Source organism: Passer domesticus, chromosome 23 (genome assembly GCF_036417665.1).
Source record: "Passer domesticus isolate bPasDom1 chromosome 23, bPasDom1.hap1, whole genome shotgun sequence".
In the NCBI taxonomy this organism is placed as follows: Eukaryota; Metazoa; Chordata; class Aves; order Passeriformes; family Passeridae; genus Passer; species Passer domesticus.
Window position 1 is genome coordinate 7541893 of NC_087496.1, and position 22046 is coordinate 7563938.

Sequence of the window (22046 nt, forward strand, 5' to 3'; positions counted from 1 at the left end):
GGTAGCAGTCCATGAGCTGCTGACCCAGGTTCCCCCATGCCCAGGGATGCAGGATCTCTTCATGGGAATTTTTTTTCTTTGCTTATGCATTTGCTTTTGGTGGCCAGCAGGAAGAGTCCTGGAAGTGGCAGCCCACAGGGTAACATTGCCCCACCCCACATTTCAGTAAGTCTGGGTGGCCTCCCGGCACTGGTTTGCCCTGTCACTGGTGCTGAGGTGTCCACCCCTGGAGATGCTCTGCCTGCAGACCCCAGCACTTCCTCAGACTCCCAAATAAGCAACACTAATGCCCTCACAGACAGCACTGGCTGCCTGATTGCTTTATAGCTCTGAGGACAGATGATTTTCCCATAAATCCATCACATTTGGGCAAATAAAAAAAAGCCGGTTTGTCCGATAGTTTGGCAGAGGACACAGCCCGCAGCCTGCAAACAGGCCATGACATGCACTGCACAATATTCATACTCTGTCATTGGTAAATGTCCTGACTTGTCACCATGATCAAAACTAATTGGATTGGTTGCAAAATTGGAGGCAAGTTTTCCATTGCTCTCTGTGTGCAGGGCTGAAATCAGCCTGGACTAAATTGGGAAATTGTCCCCGTGACGGCCGAAAGGCAGAGTCTGGGGGCTCTGCATGCTGTTATGAGTGGTCTCAATACCACGTTTCGTGTGCCAACAGTGTAGAGCGAGGAGCATTTCTGTCTGTAATAAAGGCCACGATTGCACTGGTGTCACACGATGGCTCTGCCCGCCCCGGCAGACGGTGGCAAGTGACTGACGCATTCTCTTTTTCCCCCTCAAGAAATTCATCCTCAGTTCTTAAGTGTGTTGTTTTTTGTCGCTTGAGAAACGCAGAGAAAAACGAGTCTGTTTTTACTTGTAAGGCTTTACTCAGTTGCCCAATTCGGCCGAGGAGCTGGACTATGGGGATCTCTCAGGTAAGGGCTAGTCCGTAGGTAACCCGCTGCTCTCCTTCGCTAGACACTGGTTCCACTCTGATTTCTGCATCTTGGCCATGTTGCATTGTGCAGTTGCTATGGCGCAGCCATTCCCCCCATGCTCTTGCAGCTTGGAAGTGCGCTCCTTTCTGTTGGGGTTCTCCTCCCTTTTTTTTTTTTTTAATTTATTTTATTTTGGCACCCATTTCTGTGTGGCATCCTCGGGGCAGGAGGTGCAGGGCACCAAGGCCAGCCATTGTGGTTCCCTCCTGGCTGGGATTTTTTGAACACTGAATTGGAGACCGGTTGAGTTGAATCTTTGTTAGTAAAACACTTGACTCTGCCGTGTTGTGTGAAACCCCCATAAAACAGGTGGCCAGCACTAACCCTTGGCTGCTCGGGGATTCCTCATCACACCAACATCAGATTGGCAGTAAAAAGGAGGTGGTTGTTTCATCTGTGAGGCCAAACCAAGTAAATGGTTCAAGCCTCTTTTTATCCACACTGGACTGAAAGGGGCATAAATGCATCTTCATGGCTGGTCCTTGCCAATTAGTGCTAATTGAGATTAAAGCATAACAGCATCTTCAGTGGATGCAGTTGGGTGCATTCAGAGCAGAGCCTGTACCAGTGGTACAAACCTAAATCTTTGTTTTTCATGTTTTCTTATAGAAATGCACCTATATTTTTTTTTGTCCCCTCCCTTGCAGAGCGTTCCTGCAGACTCCTGGTACCTGCTGGGCTCTGTGGCTGCATCCAACCACTCCAGGTGCACAGTCCTGGCCGTAGGGCAGGAGCAGCCATTTGTCCCCCAGCCCAGGGGGTTGGAGCCCAGTGCTGTTCCTTTCAGGGGTTCAGCATGGAGCAAAAAAATACGCCAAAAAAACCACTGAGTTCTCATCTTATTCCATCAAATGGTTCCCTCTCACCCAATCAAATCAGGAACGTCTCATCCCATAAGCCACTACAGGTGTGCTGTGGCCAAGAGGTCAGAAATGATGGATTCATTCTGGATGTTTTCTAACATGGAGCAATGCTAACAATTATTATTGCAGGCCTGGGACAGATCCCGTAGGTAAGATGCACCAGGGGTCTGGTGAAACATCCCTGAGTGGATGGGGGAAATTGTTTTGCTCTAAGTTCTTTTACTTTTTAAAGTTCTATTTTTAAGGAAAAAATACACTTTTTGGTGAATGAAGAGAAGAACCTGAAAAAATTCCTCAAAGGAATTGTCCAGAATGGGTGTTTGCTCCCCAGCCTGTGCTGCCCAGAGGGGCTCACACCTTTCCCAGAGCACACAGCACAGTGTAGTCCTTTATCTGAGTCTGGAATAGAAGCCAAATTTCCCCCACCTCTACAGAACACAGGTCAGGCAGAGCCATGCCCACAGTGAGCACCTGTCGTGTGCTGCCAAGCAGCCTTTTGGAGCATCTGGTTTGCCTACTGATTTTTTTCCCTAAGAATTTCAAAATTTTGCTTGTTGCTCTTTAGGTTACTCCTGCCTGCCCAAAGGGTGGTTATTCCTGCTCAGGTGTGGTCAGGATCATACTGGGTCAGGTATGGGGGAGGCACTAGAGAGACCCCCAGGCCCTTCTCTGCTACAGATAGAGTGGTCTCTGCCCCATAGCTTCGGGAGACTGAAACCAGGTCACGTTTTTGGCCCGGGTCAGCACATGGGGGCTGTCAGAGGGGTGGTTCAGGTGAGTGCTGGAGCTCTCCGTCAGGAATGCCACCCTGAGCTCCAGGCAGAGCGGGCTCTGGCAGCCCTGGGCACCACCCTGGGGGATGCAGGGCACGAGCCCACCCCCACGGGGGAGCCTGGCGCGGCGGGCGTGGGGGCTGCTGCCGTGTTTGCTCAGTGTGCTGTTCCTTCCAGGTGCGTCTGTCCCACCCACAGCTCCAACCGAGGCTCTGCCGACGGTGCAGTTCAGTAATGCATCCCTTGCCTTCCGCCCAGGTAGCGTGAGCGCAGAGCCGCGCTCGCCCTTCCCGGCCCAGCTCTGTGTGTCCCTGCCTCTCGCAGCCCTCCTCTTGTTCCTCACGTCCTGAGCCCTGAGGGTACGGAGAGGGCTGGCTGGCACCTCTCAGTTCCTCGTTCCAGGCAGGCAGGGTTCCTGCAGCACCAGGGCAAACCTGAGCGTGTGTGTGTGTGTGTGTTGTGCACACCTGTGCACGCAGGTGCACACACACAGACACTGCCCTGGGCTCCGGGCACGGCGCTCCAGGGACCTGCCCCGACACTCCCCGAGCTCTCCAGGCTCTGCTCCGGAGCGTGGGCACCTCCTGTGAAGCAGGGAACCAAAACCAGTCAGCACCTTTGCAGAGGGGATGCTGGTGGATCGATGGCCACCGGCTGCGAGCGGGGCTCCCTTCTGCACAGAGGAGTGTGTGGAAGCAGCTCTGAGCTCTGCCATGGTGAGCACATTTATTCAAACAAAGCGCCTTATTTTTTATGAAGCGATCTTGAAATGGGTCGCTGAAGGGGAGCTTATTGATTGAAGAAGGATGAACTCCTCAAATTTCTCTGGTTTAAATTAGACCAAATTCAATTACGATACGACAGGCAGGTTAACGCTGCTCTTTAACAGCCCCTCAATAAATTTGAGGAGGGGTAGCCTGCTCCATGCCACGCTGTGGGAATGAATAACATTATTGCTCATCCTGTCATGGACAGGCAGTGATTTCTGTCCTCCCATGTCGTGGCTAAGTGCTTTATAGTGTTCACAGAGTAACGGCAGCCTGCTCTTCCACCAGCACCCCCTGCCAAGTCCAACCTCTAGTGCTGCTCCATCATTTCAAAAACTTCATTCCACAAAAGAATTGACCTCAGATTCATTTGGGAGGTGTCAGTGCAGTCCTGATGTTTCCTACCTCCAGGGAAAAGGAATAATTGGCTCACCAGGTTTTCAGGAGTGCTCAAGTGACTTAAGGCCATTAAGCACCCAAATTGTGACCTGTGGGATCTTCAGGCATACTGATGTGATAATCATTTAATAAATGAAACTGCCAGATTTAGAAGGGATCACTTATTTAGGAATTCTTCAAAGCTGTTGGCATAGGTTTCCTCTCCCCTGTGGTGATACAGATGTTACCTGCACATCTGGGAGGCTCAGGAGTGGCAGTGGGGTCAGTGTATATAAGCTTGCTCCTGCCCACAAGTTCAGCCCGCACTGCCCAATGTCAGGAGCTTGACATTCATTTTCACCCAGAAATAGAAGTTAAATTTTTGTGCAAGTGCAGCAATATATCCTGCTGTGCCAAAAATAATGTCTTAACTACATTTTCATAAAAATCTCCCTCTGTTCTCTGCTTTTACAGCAGAAATGCACATAGAGGAAGGTCAGGGCTGTCCAGAGGTGCCCCAGAATGTTGCAGTTGGGTTACAGAATGAAGCTGGAACGGGGTGAGGAGGAAGGACAGGAGTCAGGAGCACCACACAGCAGGAGTTCCATAAAACCTGGGCTTTGCCACATCACAGCAGGACAGGCTGCATCTCCCAGGGCTGCCTTTGCTCCACACCTCTGGCACTGAGCCGAGGTGGGCTGGGGAGGGTGCTGGAGCACAGCAGCGATGTCAGGAGCCGTGCCAGCCGGCTCGTCCCGGCTGCAGGAGGTCCTGGAAGGAGCTGCTGCCCCTGGGCACTCGAGGGGTGCAGAGTGCCCTTCCCAGCCCTCGTGTGTGCAGAGGGCTCCCGTCAGCAAGGTGAGGCCAAAGCCGCCGCTCGAGCCTCGCGGGACCCGCTGCTGGCAGCGTGGGGAGCACTGCAGGTAAACGTGGGGTGGTCTGACCCAAATAGGTCTGAAGCTGTTAGTGTGGGTGGAAAGGAGATTGAAAATACAGGCAGCCTGGTCCAAGCCAGTCTTGCTTTACTCTTGAGATGCTGCTGCTGACAAAAAGTGGAATATTCATAGGTACATCTATATTTAAAGCCTCGTTAAAATGGAATTGAGGAGTTGGGAGCAGTCTTCCCTCTGCTAAACTCAGTGTAAGCACTGACCCAGACTGTCAGAGTGCTGCTCTTACCACCACCAGCATTTTTCTTGAGAGCCCACAGAAAGCTGGTTTAACACTTTCATTGGCAGAAATGATAGAAACCTGGAGATCATTAGAACATTCACTTTCTAAGAGAGTCCCTCAAAGCCCCCATAGCTGAGTGAGTCACAGATGATGATGATCAGTACTTAGATGGACAATCCCCAGCTCAGCATCTGCTCCGTACTGCTCCTAACCTCTGGAATTAGTTCCTTAGTTCTGTGATGAGTAGGAAGCAGTCCCAAACCCCTTCCTCTCCTGTCTATGTGCTCTTTGCTGAGCCGCACTTTTTGTTTAAAGGAAAACTTCAAGGTTGCCATTCCAGCAGTGTAATCACTATTTTGATGATTACACGAGCAGTTGGCAAAAATAATCAGCAAAAATAAATTTCAAGCTACCCAAGTCTCTGCCTGGCCACCCTAGAAGAGACTGGAGCACTGCTGCTGCTGTACAGTGACCTGCACCAGGGGCAGATGGGCTCAGCACTGCATCCCATGGAACCCTGGCATCCCCTGTGGTGGGGCACAGCCATGCCAGTCCCTTGGGGGAGCAGCACAGCACGTGGGAAGACAAATTGATTTTTTTTCCTGCATGAGTTCAGCTCTGGCAAGTGGATTGTACTTGGAAAACCGCTGCAGTTTTCCTTTAAGGTGCTTTGGTGCCAAGCAAAGCATCGACCCAAAAACGGTTCAGCCAAGGTGCACCGTAGCTGCAGAGTAGCCCTGAGGGGGCATGTTGCTGACAACATGCTGTGATGTCTCTGCCTTCCCTGCCCTTCCCTCCTTCTTTCTGCCCCACCCACAAAAATTCGCAAGCAAACCCAAAACAAAACCCTAGTAGGAAAATTCCTGATGATTCGCTGGAGAGGCCAGGATCCAGCTTGCTCCAATATATATTAACATCCTAATGGGAAAGCTCTGCATGTATACATTTACTGCACCCTGACAAGAGGGAATTAAATGTCAGAAGGATTTGTAGCATCTGTAATTGAATTGGTGCTGAGAAAAGCAAATCTTGAGGAAGAATAACATATTAGGATTAGCAAATAATGTGGCATTTTGTCAGTTCCTGCCATCTCAACTGTTCCCTCTTCAGCAATAAAGTTGTGATTTCTGGTTTAATCAGAGATAGGAGGCGGGAATAGCTTGGGTGAATTGGAGACAGCATTTAAAGCAGATTCCGGTTGTTAAGGTCAAGTCTCTCTTTGGCTTTGGGGAATTATTCCTTGTTCCATAGACCTGACACTTTGTTAATTACCAAAGAAATAGCGAGGGGCGGGATGTGGAGGGGCTGCTCCTGTGCTGGTGGCACACAGACGGGTTTGCTGGGAGCAGTGTCAGAGTCACTGGCGGTGGGTCTGGGCTTTGCCATGCCTGCAGGCAGAGCTCTGGCTGCTGGGTCATGCTGCCAGAGCATGCAGGGTTGATGAGGGGCTGGAGGCAAGCAGAGGAGATGCTGCAGGAGGAATGTTTTAGGCCATGTGCAAGCTTGAAGATGTATTTAGCCACCTGTATAACAGCGTTCTTGGGGCTGGCACCTCGCAGGGGTCTTCCTTAAGAGGAGCAATTGAGAAAAACGGCCCTGCACGTCTCAGCAGAGGAACTGACACTTAACAACTCTGCTGAGCAAACCTGGCAGGGCTTTAGGCCAAAGTCCCTTCTCAGGGGAACCCTCGCTCCCTGCTCTTGGCACGGTGCCATGCAAAGGGAGGACAAGAGGGATGTGTCAGGCACAGGGCTCTGGCACAGCCCTGTCTCCATGCAGTGGGACGGTGTGGAGGCTGCCGCCGCCAGCACGAACACGCGGCTTCGTCTTTCCACAACCTTAATTTATGATGATGAAGAAAAAATGCCTCTTGATGCAAAATCCTGCTGGAAGCACATTACGGAGCCGTAACTCAGCATGTTTATGCCCCTCAGCTGTTCCAGATGTCAGCAAGGCACTCATCCGCCCAGGCTGGGATGCTGCTGGCTGCTCCGAAAGCAACCGAGCGGAACTGGGTGCAAAGTTTCTAAAAAAATAAGAAAAAAATGGAGTGAAGCGTGCCTAAAGCAGCTGCTCCGGCAGATGAGCCAGTTTAGCTGCTTTGCAGAAAGCAGGTTCACAGAGGCCAGATCAGCCAAGCTGGAGTGGAGTGGGGGCTCCCAGGATGCCTGGTGTGACAGGTTTTTCCCAGCTGCCACCCTGGGCAAGCAGCAGATCCTGTGCCTGGGCACGGGATCAGCTCAGCACCCCATGAGTGTCCATGGGCACCTTTCCCTCAGCATGCAGGGATGTTCAGCTTGCCACAGAGCAGATGCTGGGAAGTGATCACAGCATGATCTGCTCCCGCTGGAGATGAGACAGAAGGTTCCCCTTTGCTGTGCTCTTGGTTTGCAGGGGAATAATCTTTTTTGGCTGCAGTTTTTACCTTATCAGCCAAGCTGCTGGAAGGGTCTCCACAGTGTCTCTCACCACACCCCAGCTCATCCCAGCATCTTGCTGCCCACACTGGGGCTCCTGCTCTCAGAGGTTACTCGAAGGGGCTTTTTTTCTTAAATTGTTTTAATTAAAAGGCGCTTTATGGTGCTCTTGGTCCCCAGTTATTTACTTGGGTCCCTCAGTCCTTAATCTTGGAGCAGAATTGGAAATATCGATAGAAAGCGTAAATCCCAGCTGCTGCTCGAAAGCTTTGTATCAGGTCTCAGCTCAAAAGAGCCCCATTACCTTTAGCTGTCACGGATCTGTACGCTTGATCGATAAACTTCAAATATTATTAGAGGTGGAGGCTTCAGAGATTTGCTCTGTTCTTTGGAGGGAGACGGAGATAAATCTTTCTTAAAAATTGACTTGCATTTGCTCTCTCAGTCGTCCTGGCAAAACGCATTTCTCCGAGGTGTCCAGGCAGGCGCAGGCAGGGCAGATTTATGGGCCATGTGCTTCTTGTAGTGAAAGATTTAAATGGTAAATCCTTCACATATGACTTCACAAATCATGTAAAGTTAAAAGATTTTTACCGTTTCTGTTGCTGCTGTGCTTAAATTGTAAGGTATGGCCAGTAAATCATTTTAATAGAGGTGTCGCGCTTGACTCACTAAAAAAAAAGAGACAATGGTTTAGCTTCTATTCCAAAATGTTAATGTATTAATCAGCGGGAGAATAATTGTTTTTTACTGCGTTATAAATCTCAGTTGCCATTAGGATTGCAGCGAGGGTTGATGTAGCTGCGTTCTTAAATTAAAATTGTTTACACTGCTATACATTCATTTTACATGGCCATAGCTCATCCGGGGTTCATTCCGGAGCTGTTCCTCCGCCACATCAGTCATCCCTCTCCCAGGTGACGGCATCCCGAGGGAGAGGTGCTTCTGAAAGGAAACTAATTGTGTGGTGAGGAGTTAAATAAACGCAGTAAAGCAGTCGGAGGCACTGTACAGTTACTGCTTACTGTCGGCCTCAGACTGGGTGTTAGCTTTTGGGTCAGGAGGGCTGTGTGCTTGTGGGTTGCATTGGACAGTAAAGGTGAGGGTTCATGGTGGAACCCAGTTCAGCTGGGGCAGAGGATGGTTGTAAACACATTTTCCATGCTGGGTGGGTTGGGTTTTGGGCAAGGAGTGTTTTGGGAAGTTGAAATGTTTTCAACAGGGCACTTGTTAATGACATTTCTCAGAGCTAATGATTAATATTCCCATGTTGTACTGCTCTTCTCCGTGCCCCATCCGCCAAGAAGGCTGAGATTTGGGGAGCACTATAGGGAAATTTCCCAAAATAGATCCCCACCAACAACTCCACGTGCCCTTCCTCCCCTCTCCCAGCTGTCTCCCACGTGCGTAGTCATAGTGCTGCTGCTTTTAGCGGAAAACACCTCGCGAGTCGAGCCGCCAGATCAGTTCGGCTCCGGAGAAAGCTCCTCTGCCTGAACTCATCTGTCTAGTTAGCTCCGTGCTTCACCCCTGCTCCTCTGGAGAGCCCGAGGGCAGCTCTTCCCATCCTGAGAGCAGCTGCAGCCAGAGCCTGCCGAGAGCATGGTGGTGAGTCCCCAATCCTTATTCCTCTTCTGATCTCAACAGATTCCCGCGCAGGTGAGGAAGGGGCCATACGGAGTGTGGACCATGCCGTGGTTGGTGGCGTCGTGGCCGTCGTCGTCTTTGCGATGCTTTGCCTGCTCATCATTTTAGGGCGATATTTTGCCAGACATAAAGGTAAGACAGAGGCCAAAGCTGGAGGATGAAAGGCCAGGCTCGTGTGTCCCCTCAGTCGTGGTGTTGTCATGTCTGATGGGACACACCCCCCACTTTCTCTCCCAGCAGCACTTTTTGTTTCCTTTGTTGATCGCTCCCTCAGCACCACACCAAGAGCCCCGAGGAGTCACGCAGCCTCCACTTCCCTTGCAGGTACATACTTCACTCACGAAGCCAAAGGAGCAGATGATGCGGCCGACGCAGACACAGCCATCATCAACGCAGAGGGGGGACAAAACAACTCCGAGGAAAAGAAAGAGTACTTCATCTAGAGCAGCCTTGGTTCCCATGAGGTGTCCAACTGTGGACGGTTACTACTGGCCCTATTTAAACGCTACAAAGACAAAGTGATCTTGGAAGTTGCAACCAGCTTGTGTCTTTTTTTTTTAAGGAAAAAAAAGCAAATGGGTGGAGAGCGGTGAGGCCGGGAAGGTCTGGGATTTGCTGTGTAAAAATATTCCTCGTAAAGTACACTCTGCTGTTTGACACCTCAGTTCGTTTGGGTTTTCTTTTTTTGGCCAAGTCCAGCTTGGATTTAGTTTAGTGAAGTCATTTGCAGAAGATTCTGTGCCTTGTTTAATTTCTGTTCGTTCGGGTCGGGGGGAGGCTGGGAAGAAGAGGGGCTTCTGTGCGTTAGTTCCCTTCGGGTTTCTGTGGCTCTTCGTTTCCCCTTTCCTGTTTCTGGAGTTGCCAGCTGGGACCCCGTGGAGTAGGTGCGTTTCTCTGAAGGTGTTTCCCCTTTTTTCTCTTCACCGGTTTCCGTTCAGAACTCGAGCTCATCGGAGGAGAACCAGCACATTTTAGATGCGTAGTTTGCAGTTCAGTGTGCCCATGTCCCGTTCCCCTGTTGCCGTCATGGCTCGGATAACACCCCCCAAGCCCCCTTTTGTGGCTGTTTCAGGTGCTTTCGATGGTGGCGGCTGGGAAATGGGCTGGAGCTCGGCAGAGGCGCTGCTTGGCCGTGGGGATGCAGGAGCAGGGTCCTTGCTGGGCAGGCAGAGCCCTCCTGGATGCAGGGGCTTCTCCTCATCCTCTCCCCACTTGGCGGCCATGGATTGAGCAGGTAAAGCCCCTCTGACGTGTGAGCCCAGACCTGGAGAGCAGCTGGATGAACAAAACTGCCTTTTTTTTCTACCTGCTGAGTAAAACGCGGGAATTTGTGTTGAAACGAGCGTGCTAATGACCACTAAAGCCATAGGTGCACAGGAGACTCTGGCTCAATTGGAATTGTAAGCGACAGGTAGCAAACTGCAGCGGGAAGACGGTATAAAGTTATATATGCTGACTTTTTTTTGGTGAGTAATCATGGATTTCGAGCGATACTTTTTTATTGTGTTTATGTGGCAAATGTATCTGATTTATTTAAGGAAAGCATTAATCTTAGTGTCAGGTTTGGGGATTTTTTTACGGGTTTCGGGTGGGGGGGCCATTTTCGTGCGTTTGTTTTTTAATTGCTGTTTTTTGGCAGAACCATTACAGTGTGGGGTTCCTTTGGGAACGGGGCGGCCCGGCGCAGCACGCGGGCCCGTTCCCCAGCAGTATTCCGTCTTTCCCCCTCGCCACGAGCAGAACCTCGCGGAAAAAACACCCATTTTTCCGAGCAGCTTTTGTCAAGCGCAGCTCTTTCCTGAGCCCTCAGCACCATTGCCAAACCCCATCGCGGTGAGAAGCAGCCAGGCTGGAGCCAGGGGCTCCGTGGCCCGGCGGCGGCGGCACGGGACGGGCATCCTGGCCTTGAGCAGCCCATATTTGTTTGGAAGTGTACCGTAGTGCAGTGTTACCGATGTAACTTTGACTTACAATGTTGACATGTCTCAGGTTCATGTGTTTGATTGGTGTTTTCCGTCTCAGGTAGATTGCAAAATTTCGGCCCCACGCATTGGAAAAATAAAAAATAAAAAAAAAATCACACACATAAAAACAGGAGAAAAAACAGGAAATTATTAATTTTAGTTGTATATCGGTTTATGTATTTTTTCTTCAGTATACAGTGCACTGTTGAAATGTATTGTTGAGTATTACTTTGTACAGCTTTAGATCATTAGGACTTTGAAGCGTGAAGAAAGAACAACCTTGTTTAAAGGAGGATCACAAATGAAGAACGCAGAACTGATGATAAACAACCTTGTTCTTTATTTACCCGGCCTTTTTATTTTTTCCCCTTAGGCCAGTTCTGTTTTAAGGTGTCCATGGAAGATGTTACAGTGTAAGAAAATACATATCCATCTGTTCCCATTCACATTTTGTATTGGTTCATGTATCCCATTTTTACAAAGGAAAAGAAGTACTATAAAATATCTGTCTTCTTAATAAAAAAAAGTTAATGTTACAAAACTAGACCTTGTTTTGCACTCTTTATCCCAGCTGTTACTGAGTCCACTTTTGGAGCTCCAGCAGTAACATGGGCAGGAGGAGCTGGGGCTGAGCAGGTCACCCTCAACACTAGGATAAAAGGAGTTAAACCTGATGCATTGAACCTGCATATAATATAGAGCAGATTTCATAAGCTTCTTGTTTATAATTGCTAAATTATTTTATTTAAGGAATAATGCCTTGGAGAAAATTGATCTGACACCAGGCTGGGGTAGGTCAGTACACAAGTTCTTAATAGCAAATATTTACATCCTCCCTTGGAAGGTAAGTGTTGAAATACACGAGTTTCTTTGCCCTGCTCTTGTCTCCCATTCCGTCCTGGTGCTGCCAGATTTCCTGGCAGGTGTCTGTGGAGCACCTGGCGTTTCCAAGGAGTGACACCGATGTCCAGACGCGCGGCTCCTGCAGCCGCCGCTGCTGGAAGGATCCTGTGGCTCCGCTCAGCCTCGGGCAGCCAGCTCTCCCCCTCCTGCCTTCCCCCCACCACAGCCCCCAGCCCGGGCTGCGAGGCAGCTGCAGCACTGAAATTAGAATCATTAATCTTTTATGTTTTGCACAAAGGATGAGGAGGAAGACAATTGCTTTTTGAGGAGATCACACCGAGAACAGCCGTGCAGAAATCAGCGTGCTTGGCCCCCGAGGGGCCGTGCAGACCCAGGTGTGTGTGCCAGACCAAGGCCACTGTCCAGCTCTTGAGCACTCGGGGCATCTCATGGTTATGTCACAAATAATGTTTTTCTGAGCAAAATCATGACACTGAGGGAAAAACCATAGAGGAGAGCCAAAAAAGCAGCTCGCTCTTTTCTTACCTGAAATGAGCAGAGCAGCTTTGATGGTTTCCATGGCTATTGCAATTATTTCAGTGCAGAAGAGGTTTGTGGCTGATGCCAGCTCACGATGGTTTTCTCCTTAAGCCAGCACTAATTGTGTCTCACACTTGTGGTGTCTGTAATTTATCCTCTCAGGGGTCCACATCTTTCAGGGTTTTGAGGTTATTTAGTGGTGCTTTTCTTCTCATTGAACCTAAACACTCTGGTCCTTTGCTTTTCTGGCCCTACGCAGGCATTACAAGTAGGTGGCAGGAAACTGTACCTGTAACATGCAGGATCCAGGTACCTGATGAAACCCTTTGCATTAACTTCTCAGACACTGAGATACAAAGAATTTGGATGGGGAAAGCTGGAGAGTAACAATTGACCAACAAAATTTAGTGACCCCTATATCTTGTGACCCCCTGCAGAAACACACTCCTCATACCTGACCCCACAGCTGCTGAGCCTGGTCCATTACACAGAGCTGAGGACACTGCCAGGATTTTATGAAAATGAAGAAAATCATCATTACCTCAAATAAGAATGTAGTCTTTGCCCTGAATTTCACATTTTCACAAGTTGCAGAAGTCATTTGGTCCTAATTGCAAAATTATTTTACTAGGTCAGTAATACAGTTCTTAATTTTCTTCCCTTTTTAACCAAATACAGGGAGGAATTGTTTTAACTGTGTATCTGAGTCTGTGTAATTACAGCCTGTTCTGCCAGGCTGAAGTTGCCGAAAACCTTATGCCACGTAAAGTAATTAGCAACAAATGACACTTAAACTCACGTCAGGTAAGGTGTACCTGATCCTGGCCTGGGTGATTGAAACACACGGGAGCAGGGACGAGGCGTGAGCTGGCAGCATCGATCCGTGCTGGCCAGTCAGTTCTCATCAGAGGGTCCTGACAAGGGGCTAATAGCTTTTTCTGAAGATCCAATCCCATTTTCCAGGCAGCTGCTGGTGCTGTGCCACCTGGGATAACACCTGCTCCAGGTGGCATCGATCGGGCAGGGGCACGTGTGACACCCAGAGCTGTGTCCCAGCAGCTTTATCTGGCAGTGAAGGGAAAATGTGAATTCCATCTAAACCCCAACGCCTGGCTTAAAAATTTACATCTGAATTAGTGTAACCAGGGAAAGAATTCCAGTGCACTGACCACTAAGGGTTTAAACTGGGCTTGCTCTGTTCCAGTCAGCCGTGGAGGTGATCCCTGCAGCACTTCGAGGTCTCTCCTGACAGCTGTGCCCACCGTGAGCAGGGCAGGGGCTTGGCAGGGTCCTGTGGGGAAAGGCAGGGAAGGGGATTCTGCAGAGCTCTGCACGCCCTGCAGCTGGGCTGCAAACTGAGGAGCTCCTTGGTCTGTTTCAGTTAAATAAACAGGCTTTGTGTAAACAAACAGGTTTTGGGAAGAAAAATAAGCTTTAGCCAAGCCAACAAACACTATGTGAAAAAATAAACTTTAGTTGAATAAGCAAACTTCAGTGCAGTAAAGAGCTCGAGTTAAATAAGCAAACTGTGTTCAGATCCAGCTGTGCCAGCGAGGAGAAGGATGGGAGCTCAGCAGTCCTGCCCAGCACAGGCTCTCCTGGAGAGACCCTGAGAGCTGCTGTGACTGGGGACACCATCAGTGCCTCACAGGATGTCTCCCTGTCCTGTGTCAGGTCAGTTCCTCGCTCACCCCTCCAGGCTCATCCTGTCCATCCCCAGGGGCTGATGGACTGATGGGTGTGCTCTGCTCAGGGCTCCAGTGCTGGCTGCAGAGCTCTCCATCTGTTTTCCCTGTCAGCCCGGGCTGAGCGGCATGAACATCAGCTGTAACCCGTGTGCCTCTGCCTGCCTGCCCACAGCCTGCTCTCCTGCACCGGTTCCTTATCCTGTTGTGCAGGATAGAGCAGCCCTGTAAGTCACAGACCTGGAGAGATGTGGGCAGCATAGGAATAATGCCTACAGATGGAGCAGGGATGCAGAATGCAGATAGGAAAGGGAAGGGAGAGATGCCATTCAACAGTCCCTCAGCTCTGCAGCCCAAGGTGAGCAGGGTTCAGGCCTGAGTGTGGTTTGGGGGACACCCTGCACCCCAGAAGGTGGGGAAGCAGCCCTTTGGAAGAATGAAGGGATTCAGCAGCCCTGGGATGTCTCGTTCCTGCCTTGGGACACACCTGTGAGCCAGACCCACGTCTGCCTCCAGACTTCACTCCCTGTGGTGGCTGGCAGAGTTGCTCCGAGCTGTTCTATGCCCTTTCCCCAGAGAAATCCTGGAAATCCTATTTTCCTGCTTTGTGTCCCAGCAGTACCAGTGCTGACCCAAGTCCTCCGGTGCTGGCTCTCAGCACCCTTTGGGGTGAGCGGGATGCCCTCCTCTTCCTCAACAAACTGCCCCAAAGTGGGAATCCCTGGCTGCAGGGGTACCTGTGCAGGTGCTGTGTCACACCCGGGCTGCTGAGCCCTCGGCTCCAGTGCCCCGGGTTAAGCACCTGCCAGAGCAGCACCATTCCTCCGGGATTCCCGCAGCTCCCACCTCGCCTGCCCGAGCACACCGGGGGCAGGCAGGGAGCGAGCGAGCGGGAGATGTGAGGGCTGCCAGGAGTAAAGGGAATATTTGATCAGACGCCCTCCTCTCTCCTCTGTTCTCGGCTCTCAGCCTCCCCCGGGGACGGCACCTCGCTGCCTCCAAGCTGCGACAGGTTGGCAGCAGCTCCTCCAAATGGGGCCTGCCTGGGAATCTCAATGAGATGGAGAAGGTAATCTTCAGCCTGTGGCTCTCCGTGTTCTTTCCTGCACCCTGCGCCTTTGTTCCCTTCTCAGTTCCAGCTCCTCTGCACTGTTTTCCGTGCCCGTGGTCAGCTTTCTGTTCTCTGTACCTGCTCCCCGTGTGTGTTCCCAGGATGGAAGGTGCTGTCCCGTGCCCTGCACTGGGGCACGGCTTGCTCAGACCTTGTCCTTCCTCTGACATGCCCCTTGTCCATGCTCTGCTCATTCTTCCACATGACCTGCTCCCAGCCAGGGGAGCACGGTGCCCAGAGCATCCTGCAGTGGTGACTGGGACCTGCTGGGCACAGGCTGCTTCCCACACCCGCAGCCAGGCAGCCCTTCCCTGCAGCCCCGAGTCCTTCCCCCACTGCTCTGTCCGCAATCAGCCCCATTATCCCTGGTAATTGTCCCTTCTCTGGGTAATGCTGCTGAGCAGGGACAGGGAGCGTGGCAGTGTTTTTCTGTGACTAAGAAAAGGTGTGTGTGTGGCCTTGATTGCAAATGAAAAATTAAGGCCCCGTGTCTCGCATTCATTCCTACTTGATTACACACCAGTACATAAACAAATCTTCACCCAGTTGCCTGAGGGGTGTCAATGATCCACCTTTGCTTCTCTCGCCTCTCCTCCAGCAAATCTATAACGCATTTAATCTTTGCCACTCGCTCTCCTCAGTTTTTAAATGTCTAATTTGCTGCCAAGAGCGGCTCCAGCTCTCGCTGTGCTGCCGCTTTTGCTGCCTGGTGTTTGCCTGATTGCTGGGCTGCAGCTTCAGGGTGCTCCTGGCCCTGGGAGGGGAGCTGCTGCAGGCTTGGGGCAGCAGCCCTGCCCCGAGCTCTGCCCTGGACCCCAGGGCTCGTGCCAGGGCTAGCAGGCTGCTTTAGAGCAAACCCCAAACTCCACAGCTCTGCAAGCTCAGGGAGGGGAAATGAAATCTGTGGTGGCCAGGCAAGCTCCAGGTTTGGGAGCTGGGTCATGGGACAGCTCAGCAGGCAGTTTTCAGTGAGGCAAAGGGGAATGAGGAGCAGGGAGCAGGGTTGGCTGAGGTTCCTGGACCCTTTGTGTGTTCAGTGGAAATCCTTGGAGCATCAGCTTGTCCTGCTGGGTCACAAGCACATCATGGCAAATGTCCCCATCAAAGCCCTGGAGCTCTGGAGGAGCTGCCAGCACCTACCCCCTCCAATGTGCCCCCAGCACTGGGGGCTCTCTGGGGCTGGGGCAGAGGCTGCCAGCCCATGGACAGGGTGAGGCAGAGCCACGTTCTGCCTCTGCTCATCTCCTCAGGGCTGTGTGTGAGCTGCACTCCTGGGGTGAGTCTGCTTGGAGCAAAACCAGTTCAGATTATCAAACTCCCCATAAATCTTGCAGCACATCTTCTTGTGTCTGGGTGTGTGTATATGTGCTGCTTTCTTTTTATTTAATGCTCTATTGAGGTCTGAGGCTTTTCCTTCCACTGGCTTTTATCTAGTCATGACTCCTACAATATTTAATCTCTATCAGAAACTGTAAGCCCTGTATTTATTTTATGGGTCAGTTGTTCATCCTTTTCCCTTGATGTTCTCACTGGCAGTGGAGAGCGTGGAAGGTGGAAAAAGAGAGAAAAGGGGAGGGGGGGAAAGAGAGCCCTGCTTGTTTCTGCCCGTCAACATTTGTCCAAATGACAGGCCGACAAATCAGAGCTCTGAAGGCTAATGGCAGGCAGAGAAACCCAGCAGAGAGCAAACGGGTGCATGAAAGGGATGCTGGAAATTTCCATCCCCAGGCAGATCCCAGCCCTGTCTGGCTCTGTGCTCCTCTCTGCCAGCCCTGGCTGTCCCAGGGGGAGACTTGGCTCTCACAGGAGCTGCATCCTCATCCTCATCGTCACTGAGCCCAGCCCAGGGCAGCGCCAGGCTCCTGCTCAGGTGGGGGCTGCAGGTGGCACCGAGAGCATCCACAGCCCCCTGAGTGACCAAAAGGTGACATACCTGCCAGTCTCATTGTCACTTCACTATCTGGAAAGTCTTTGCTCACATTTGAGATGAATAAAAGATTAGAGTTACAGGGGAGAGACAGCACCAAAGGTTAAGGCGATCCACCGAATTTACTGTATTTGCTGCAGAGATATAAACTGGGAGGAGGGAAGTGCTGCCTGGCCATCCCAAATCGGCTTTAAAGACCCACCTGCAGCCCCCAGTCCTCCTCGGGGTGCAGAGGAAGGAGCAGCACCCTTCCATGGAGCCCTGGCCTCTCCAGGGTAGGCAGTGGGATGGTGCAGAAAGAAGGGAGACCCAGGAGCTGCTGCCAGGGTGGGGCCAGGGAAAAAGGATGATCTGTCACCTGGGGTAGAGAAGTGTTTCCAGCCTGTTGACCCTGCCTGTTTGAAAGGCAATGAATATTTCACATCTCCAGTGCTATCTGCACTGTGGGCAGGCAAAGACTCTCTTTCTTCTTCCCCTCCATTCCTCTCAGGTTTTTGGGTTTTTTTCCCCCAAAGTCAGAAAAATCTTTCGAAACATTTATCAGAAATCCATGTGAACTGGCTGAGTGCCACAAGCAGCTAATCTGTGTGGAGCTAATCTGAGTGAACAAAGTCACCACAGGCTCGCCATGGGCACTCAGATACAGATTTATCACAGGGAAATTGGGTGAAACATGGATTGCCTCTGAGGAGTGGGGTGCAAACATGAATTTGCCAGGGAGAAGGGGAGAGCAGGGCTCCCTGCCACGATCACAGGCAGCTCCAAGTAGCAGAAAGGTGGAATTTGGGTACAGAGTGTGTGTGCCACTCCTCAGGCAGAACAGACACAGCCATTCTTGCAGCATTGCTTGAGGCCACCCCTCCATAACTGAGGAGCTTGTCCATTTTCTTTGTTCCCTTTCCTTCTGCTTGGGATGGTTAAAGCTGAGTTCTCATGTCAGCTGTCATCCTTCAGCGTCTTTGTGCAGAGGAATGGGTGGGTGCCTACAGAGTGCCAGCCTGGGCAGCAGCATCCCCCAGGCTGCTGAATTACTGGTTTGCATCAAAGGAGCTGGAGCTGGTGCTGGGAGGGGCTCAGGGGCTGCCTGGGTGCTCCTCACTCACCATGAGCGCCAGTGCTGTGGGGCACAAGCTCCTGTCCCAGCTCTGCTTCCCCTGCACTGTGCCCCAGCCTTGGCAGCTCCCTCCTGGCATTTCCAGCCTGGTGTGGAGCCTGCCTGTGTCCTGGACTGTACAGGCTGCTGGGAGGGTGAGCAGACCCTTGGAGAGGTCCTGAGCTCCACTCTGAACATCCTCCAGAGCAGGGAGGGGCTGGGCCTGTGCTCTTCATCTCCGTGTAGGAGATGCAGGGTGGCATAGCACGAGCTGCAAGAACACCCCAAGTGTTGTCTGGAGACAACTGGCCCAGATACGGCACACAGACAACATTTAAAACCTCATTTAAGTGAGCACAATGAGAGGGCTCTTGGGTAGAAGGAGAATTAATTAATCTCATTCCTACGTAGATACTTTTAATTAAATGGAAGTGCATGGTCTTTATTTAAAAAAAAAAAAAGACATGGAGAGGAGCTGGTGCCTTTGTGCGAGCCTGTGAGAGGAGGATGGGGAGCAAGATTATTCCTTTTTTGAGTGTTTTCAAGAGGAGTGAGCATCAGATCAGGAGAGGTCTGTATTGTCAGAGTGTGCACTGAACAATTTCTTTCATCTGGGAGGGCGGCAAACGCATTTTCCTTGTCAGCTGCTTCAGAAGATTTCTTCCTGCAGACTTGTCCTTGCTGGGTGGCTCCATACAGGGGTGGGACCCCCATGTGGGTCCTGGCACGGCTGTGTCTCCAAATGGGCAGGCTCTGGATGTGCTCCTGCTCCCTGCCTGCCTCTCTGCATCTCGCTGTGCCTCCTCTCCCGTGGTGATCCCCCAGCTGTGGCTCGCCCCCCTCACCCACAAAAGCTCTCTGCCCTCGGGAGGCAGGGATGGCTGTGGAGAGCTGCCAGCCCCGGGGAGGCTCAGGAGCAGGGCTGGGTGTGCTGGCTGTGTGCTCCCAGCTCAGGCTGCTGTGCTGCAGCTGAGGCTGGCAGGGGAGCCAGGAGGGATCCAGAGGAGAGAAATTCAATCAGAGAAGTGCGAGGTCTCTGGTGCTGTCCAGGTGCTGCCAACACGTGTTTGCCTCACTCTGCCTCAGAGCACCGACTGCTGCTCAGCTCTTACAGGAGGGGAGGCAATGGGATTTCTCCTGGATTCAGGGAGCTGACATGGCCAGGGACCTCCTGGCTGCTTTGTCACACCAGCATCTGCCAAACTTGCTGCTTACCAGCATCTCACTGAAAGCAGATGCTGCCATTCAAAGCCAGGCACATCGTTCCACCTTCCAAAGTGTAATTTAATTTCCCTAGCTGGAATGCTCCAGCTTGCAGAGCTCCCCACCAGCCCCTGTCACTGCTCCAGCAGGCTTGGGCTGCCCCCCACGGGACCCCATCACACCCCCAGCTGCAGCAGCCCCTCGGGGTCTCAGGAGACCCTGCCAGAGGAGGGTGAGTGCCTCGTCCCTGCTGCAGAGAGGGAGATGTGGCTCACTGCCCTCCCTGCCTGCCGAGGGTGAGAACGAGCCCCAGGCTGGAACCTGGCTGCCTGCTTCCAGTGTCTGCAAATGCATCCTCTGACTTGGGCTATGGCTGCATCCCAAATCAGCCAGGCAGGTGGTTTTGGGGTGGGCACAAGGTATATTTTCCAAGGCTTTGTGCCAGCTGTTTGCTATCCTTGGCTCACGCTGTGCTGCTGTTGTTCCCAACAGGATGATGAAGCCACTGTCAAGAGAACAGATACCAGCAAAAACTGTGCCTCCCCAGATTTAGTGTTTGCATGAGCTTCACAGCTCATCTGAATGTTTGCTGGTAACAAATGACACAGGGTCAGAGCAGAGGCACGCAGTTTGGGTGTCACAGTGATGGAAACAGCGTGGAAGCCTGCCCAGAGCAGAGCTAGGGTGGAAACCTGCCTTATTATTATCACGTTACCTCAGGCACCCATGAGAGTGCTCAAAGGGCTGTATTTTTTAACCAAAAGCTGGTCAGAGCATGCTGCAACTTTCCTGAGGGTGTGGTGTGATTTCAGTAGAGAAATGGGCTGTTCTTGCTGTGGAGCTGCTGGAATGGATCAGCCCTGCCAAAGAGGTCCCGTTCACCTGCTGTGATGTGGAGCACAAATATTAGGGGACATGGACAATTGTCTGGCTGGTGGAGCACACCCTGGACCTCAGATCCCGAGATTTGAGTTTTTCTGTTGTGCTTTGCTGCCTGTTCCCTCCTCCACATCCTTGCCACCAATAAAGAGTTTGTGCAGGTGTGAGGACATCGGCGCTGGAGGAGCTTCCAGCAGGGTCTGTCCTGCCTTGGGACACCCACCCAGCTTTTCAGGCTCACTCCATGCAATTCCCTGCTCCTTGCCGTGGGTATAGCAGCACCTTGAAGGAGGAATGGGGCTCCTGGACCTACCTCTGTGTGTCCTGCCAGGGGTGCAAGGCAGTTTCTTGTTGCTCGGTTGGGTGCTGGGGTTTTGTTCCCAGTTTTAGGGACTCGCCACAACAAACACTGAGCTTAAGGAACGTTCTTGGCTTTTCCCCAGTAAAAATAGTATTGCTTTATTATCCTGTCATGTTTTGGTGAAAGGTGGGAACACAGGTCTCTGCGGTCGCCCCTCGGAGTGACAGGATGCTAATGAATTGAGAAATGGCTGCGGACGGCGCTGCCCGCGTCACATCTTCATTAGCATCCTTCTCCCAGAGCCCGCTGTGATTAACACTGTCACCACAGACGGGACGGGAATGAATAACAGCGGCCCCTCTGCCTCAGCAACTGCGCCCTGTGCTCAGCAGTGAGCAGGGACCCCGCGGAGAACTTCCAGCCGCAGCTGGATCCTGCTGCAGCTTCTTCACCCGGGTTTGTTGAGCAGCTGCTGTGGCTCTGTCTGCAGCTGGAATGTCCTTTATGGCTCGGGTTAGAGGCTGGGGAAAGCAGTGACTGGGTGGCATTCACACTGGCTGCTGTGCTGGGCAAAGCTCTGGAGCTGGGAGATGCTTTGTTCACCCCGTGAGGGGTCTCGTAAAACATCTGCACTCGCCCAGATGTGAGCCGGGGCCCAGCAGGAACTGCCCGGGCTCCAGGAAGGTTATTGCAAGGATCTGCTGGAGAGTTTGTATCTGGGGGCTGGCAGGGGGGAAATGCTGCTGCCCAAGCCAGCCTCATCCCGCTGGATGTGGCTCTGAGCACCACGGGTCAGAGCTGACACAGCTTGTGAGGGAAGGCAGCTCTGCCACCCTCACACCCCAGCAGCCACCGTGTCCCAGCCCCGGCTCAGCACAGGGACCTGTGACAGCTCTCTCATTTCCACAAGGAGCTTTGTACGGGCTGGCTGAGCCAAACACTCTGAGCTGCTGTACCATGTCTACATGTGGGGAGCCATCCAAGAGGCCAGAGCCACTTCTCATGAGCCACCACCTGCTCCTTTGAAGTGCCCTGAGCAGGGAAAGAAGCTGAAGCTGTATAAAACTGAGAAACTCGTAGAGGTCAAAAGAATAAATTATAGTAATTTTTAGGGTTTTGTGGGTTGTTTATCTCCCCTGTTTTCAAGTCAATCTAATCAAATGCGGATTTGCCACAATCACAGCTCATGCTAACCTTCACCTGGAGGGTATTAATATGCATGACGCTTGTTAAGTGTTTGCTTAATTTTTATTTATGGAAACTAGACTCTGTGAAGTGTAGCTGAGCTGGCTGGAGAGCACGTGTGCAGGGTGTGCAGGGGTGGGAAGGCAGCAAGGAGGAGGAGGCTGGGGTGCTGGCAGGAGGGTTGGTCCTGCAGCCCCCTAGTCTGGGCTGTGTGGTCAGCAGGTCAGGGCTGATCTCCCAGTGGAGAGGAGCTGGCAGGGGGAGCTCACTCATCACCAGAAATGCTTGACCCCA

General features: G+C 51.8%; 1 protein-coding gene across 11 annotated transcripts in view; it reads left to right on the forward strand.

Annotated features, from left to right (window-relative positions):
* The window catches only part of CADM1 (cell adhesion molecule 1), a 132256-nt gene extending 120727 nt beyond the window's left edge, over positions 1 to 11529 (forward strand). For 4 of the 11 annotated variants that reach the window (XM_064397853.1, XM_064397855.1, XM_064397856.1 and 1 more), the window contains 2 exons: positions 9022 to 9153; positions 9346 to 11529. In XM_064397853.1, the coding sequence (XP_064253923.1) occupies positions 9022 to 9153; positions 9346 to 9464 (251 nt within the window). In that variant the 3' untranslated portion in view covers positions 9465 to 11529. Of the gene's footprint in view, positions 1 to 886; positions 941 to 2816; positions 2898 to 9021; positions 9154 to 9345 lie in introns of all 11 variants that reach the window. The other 7 variants (XM_064397847.1, XM_064397849.1, XM_064397852.1 and 4 more) reach the window with 3 other exon arrangements.
* Positions 11530 to 22046: the final 10517 nt, after the last annotated feature.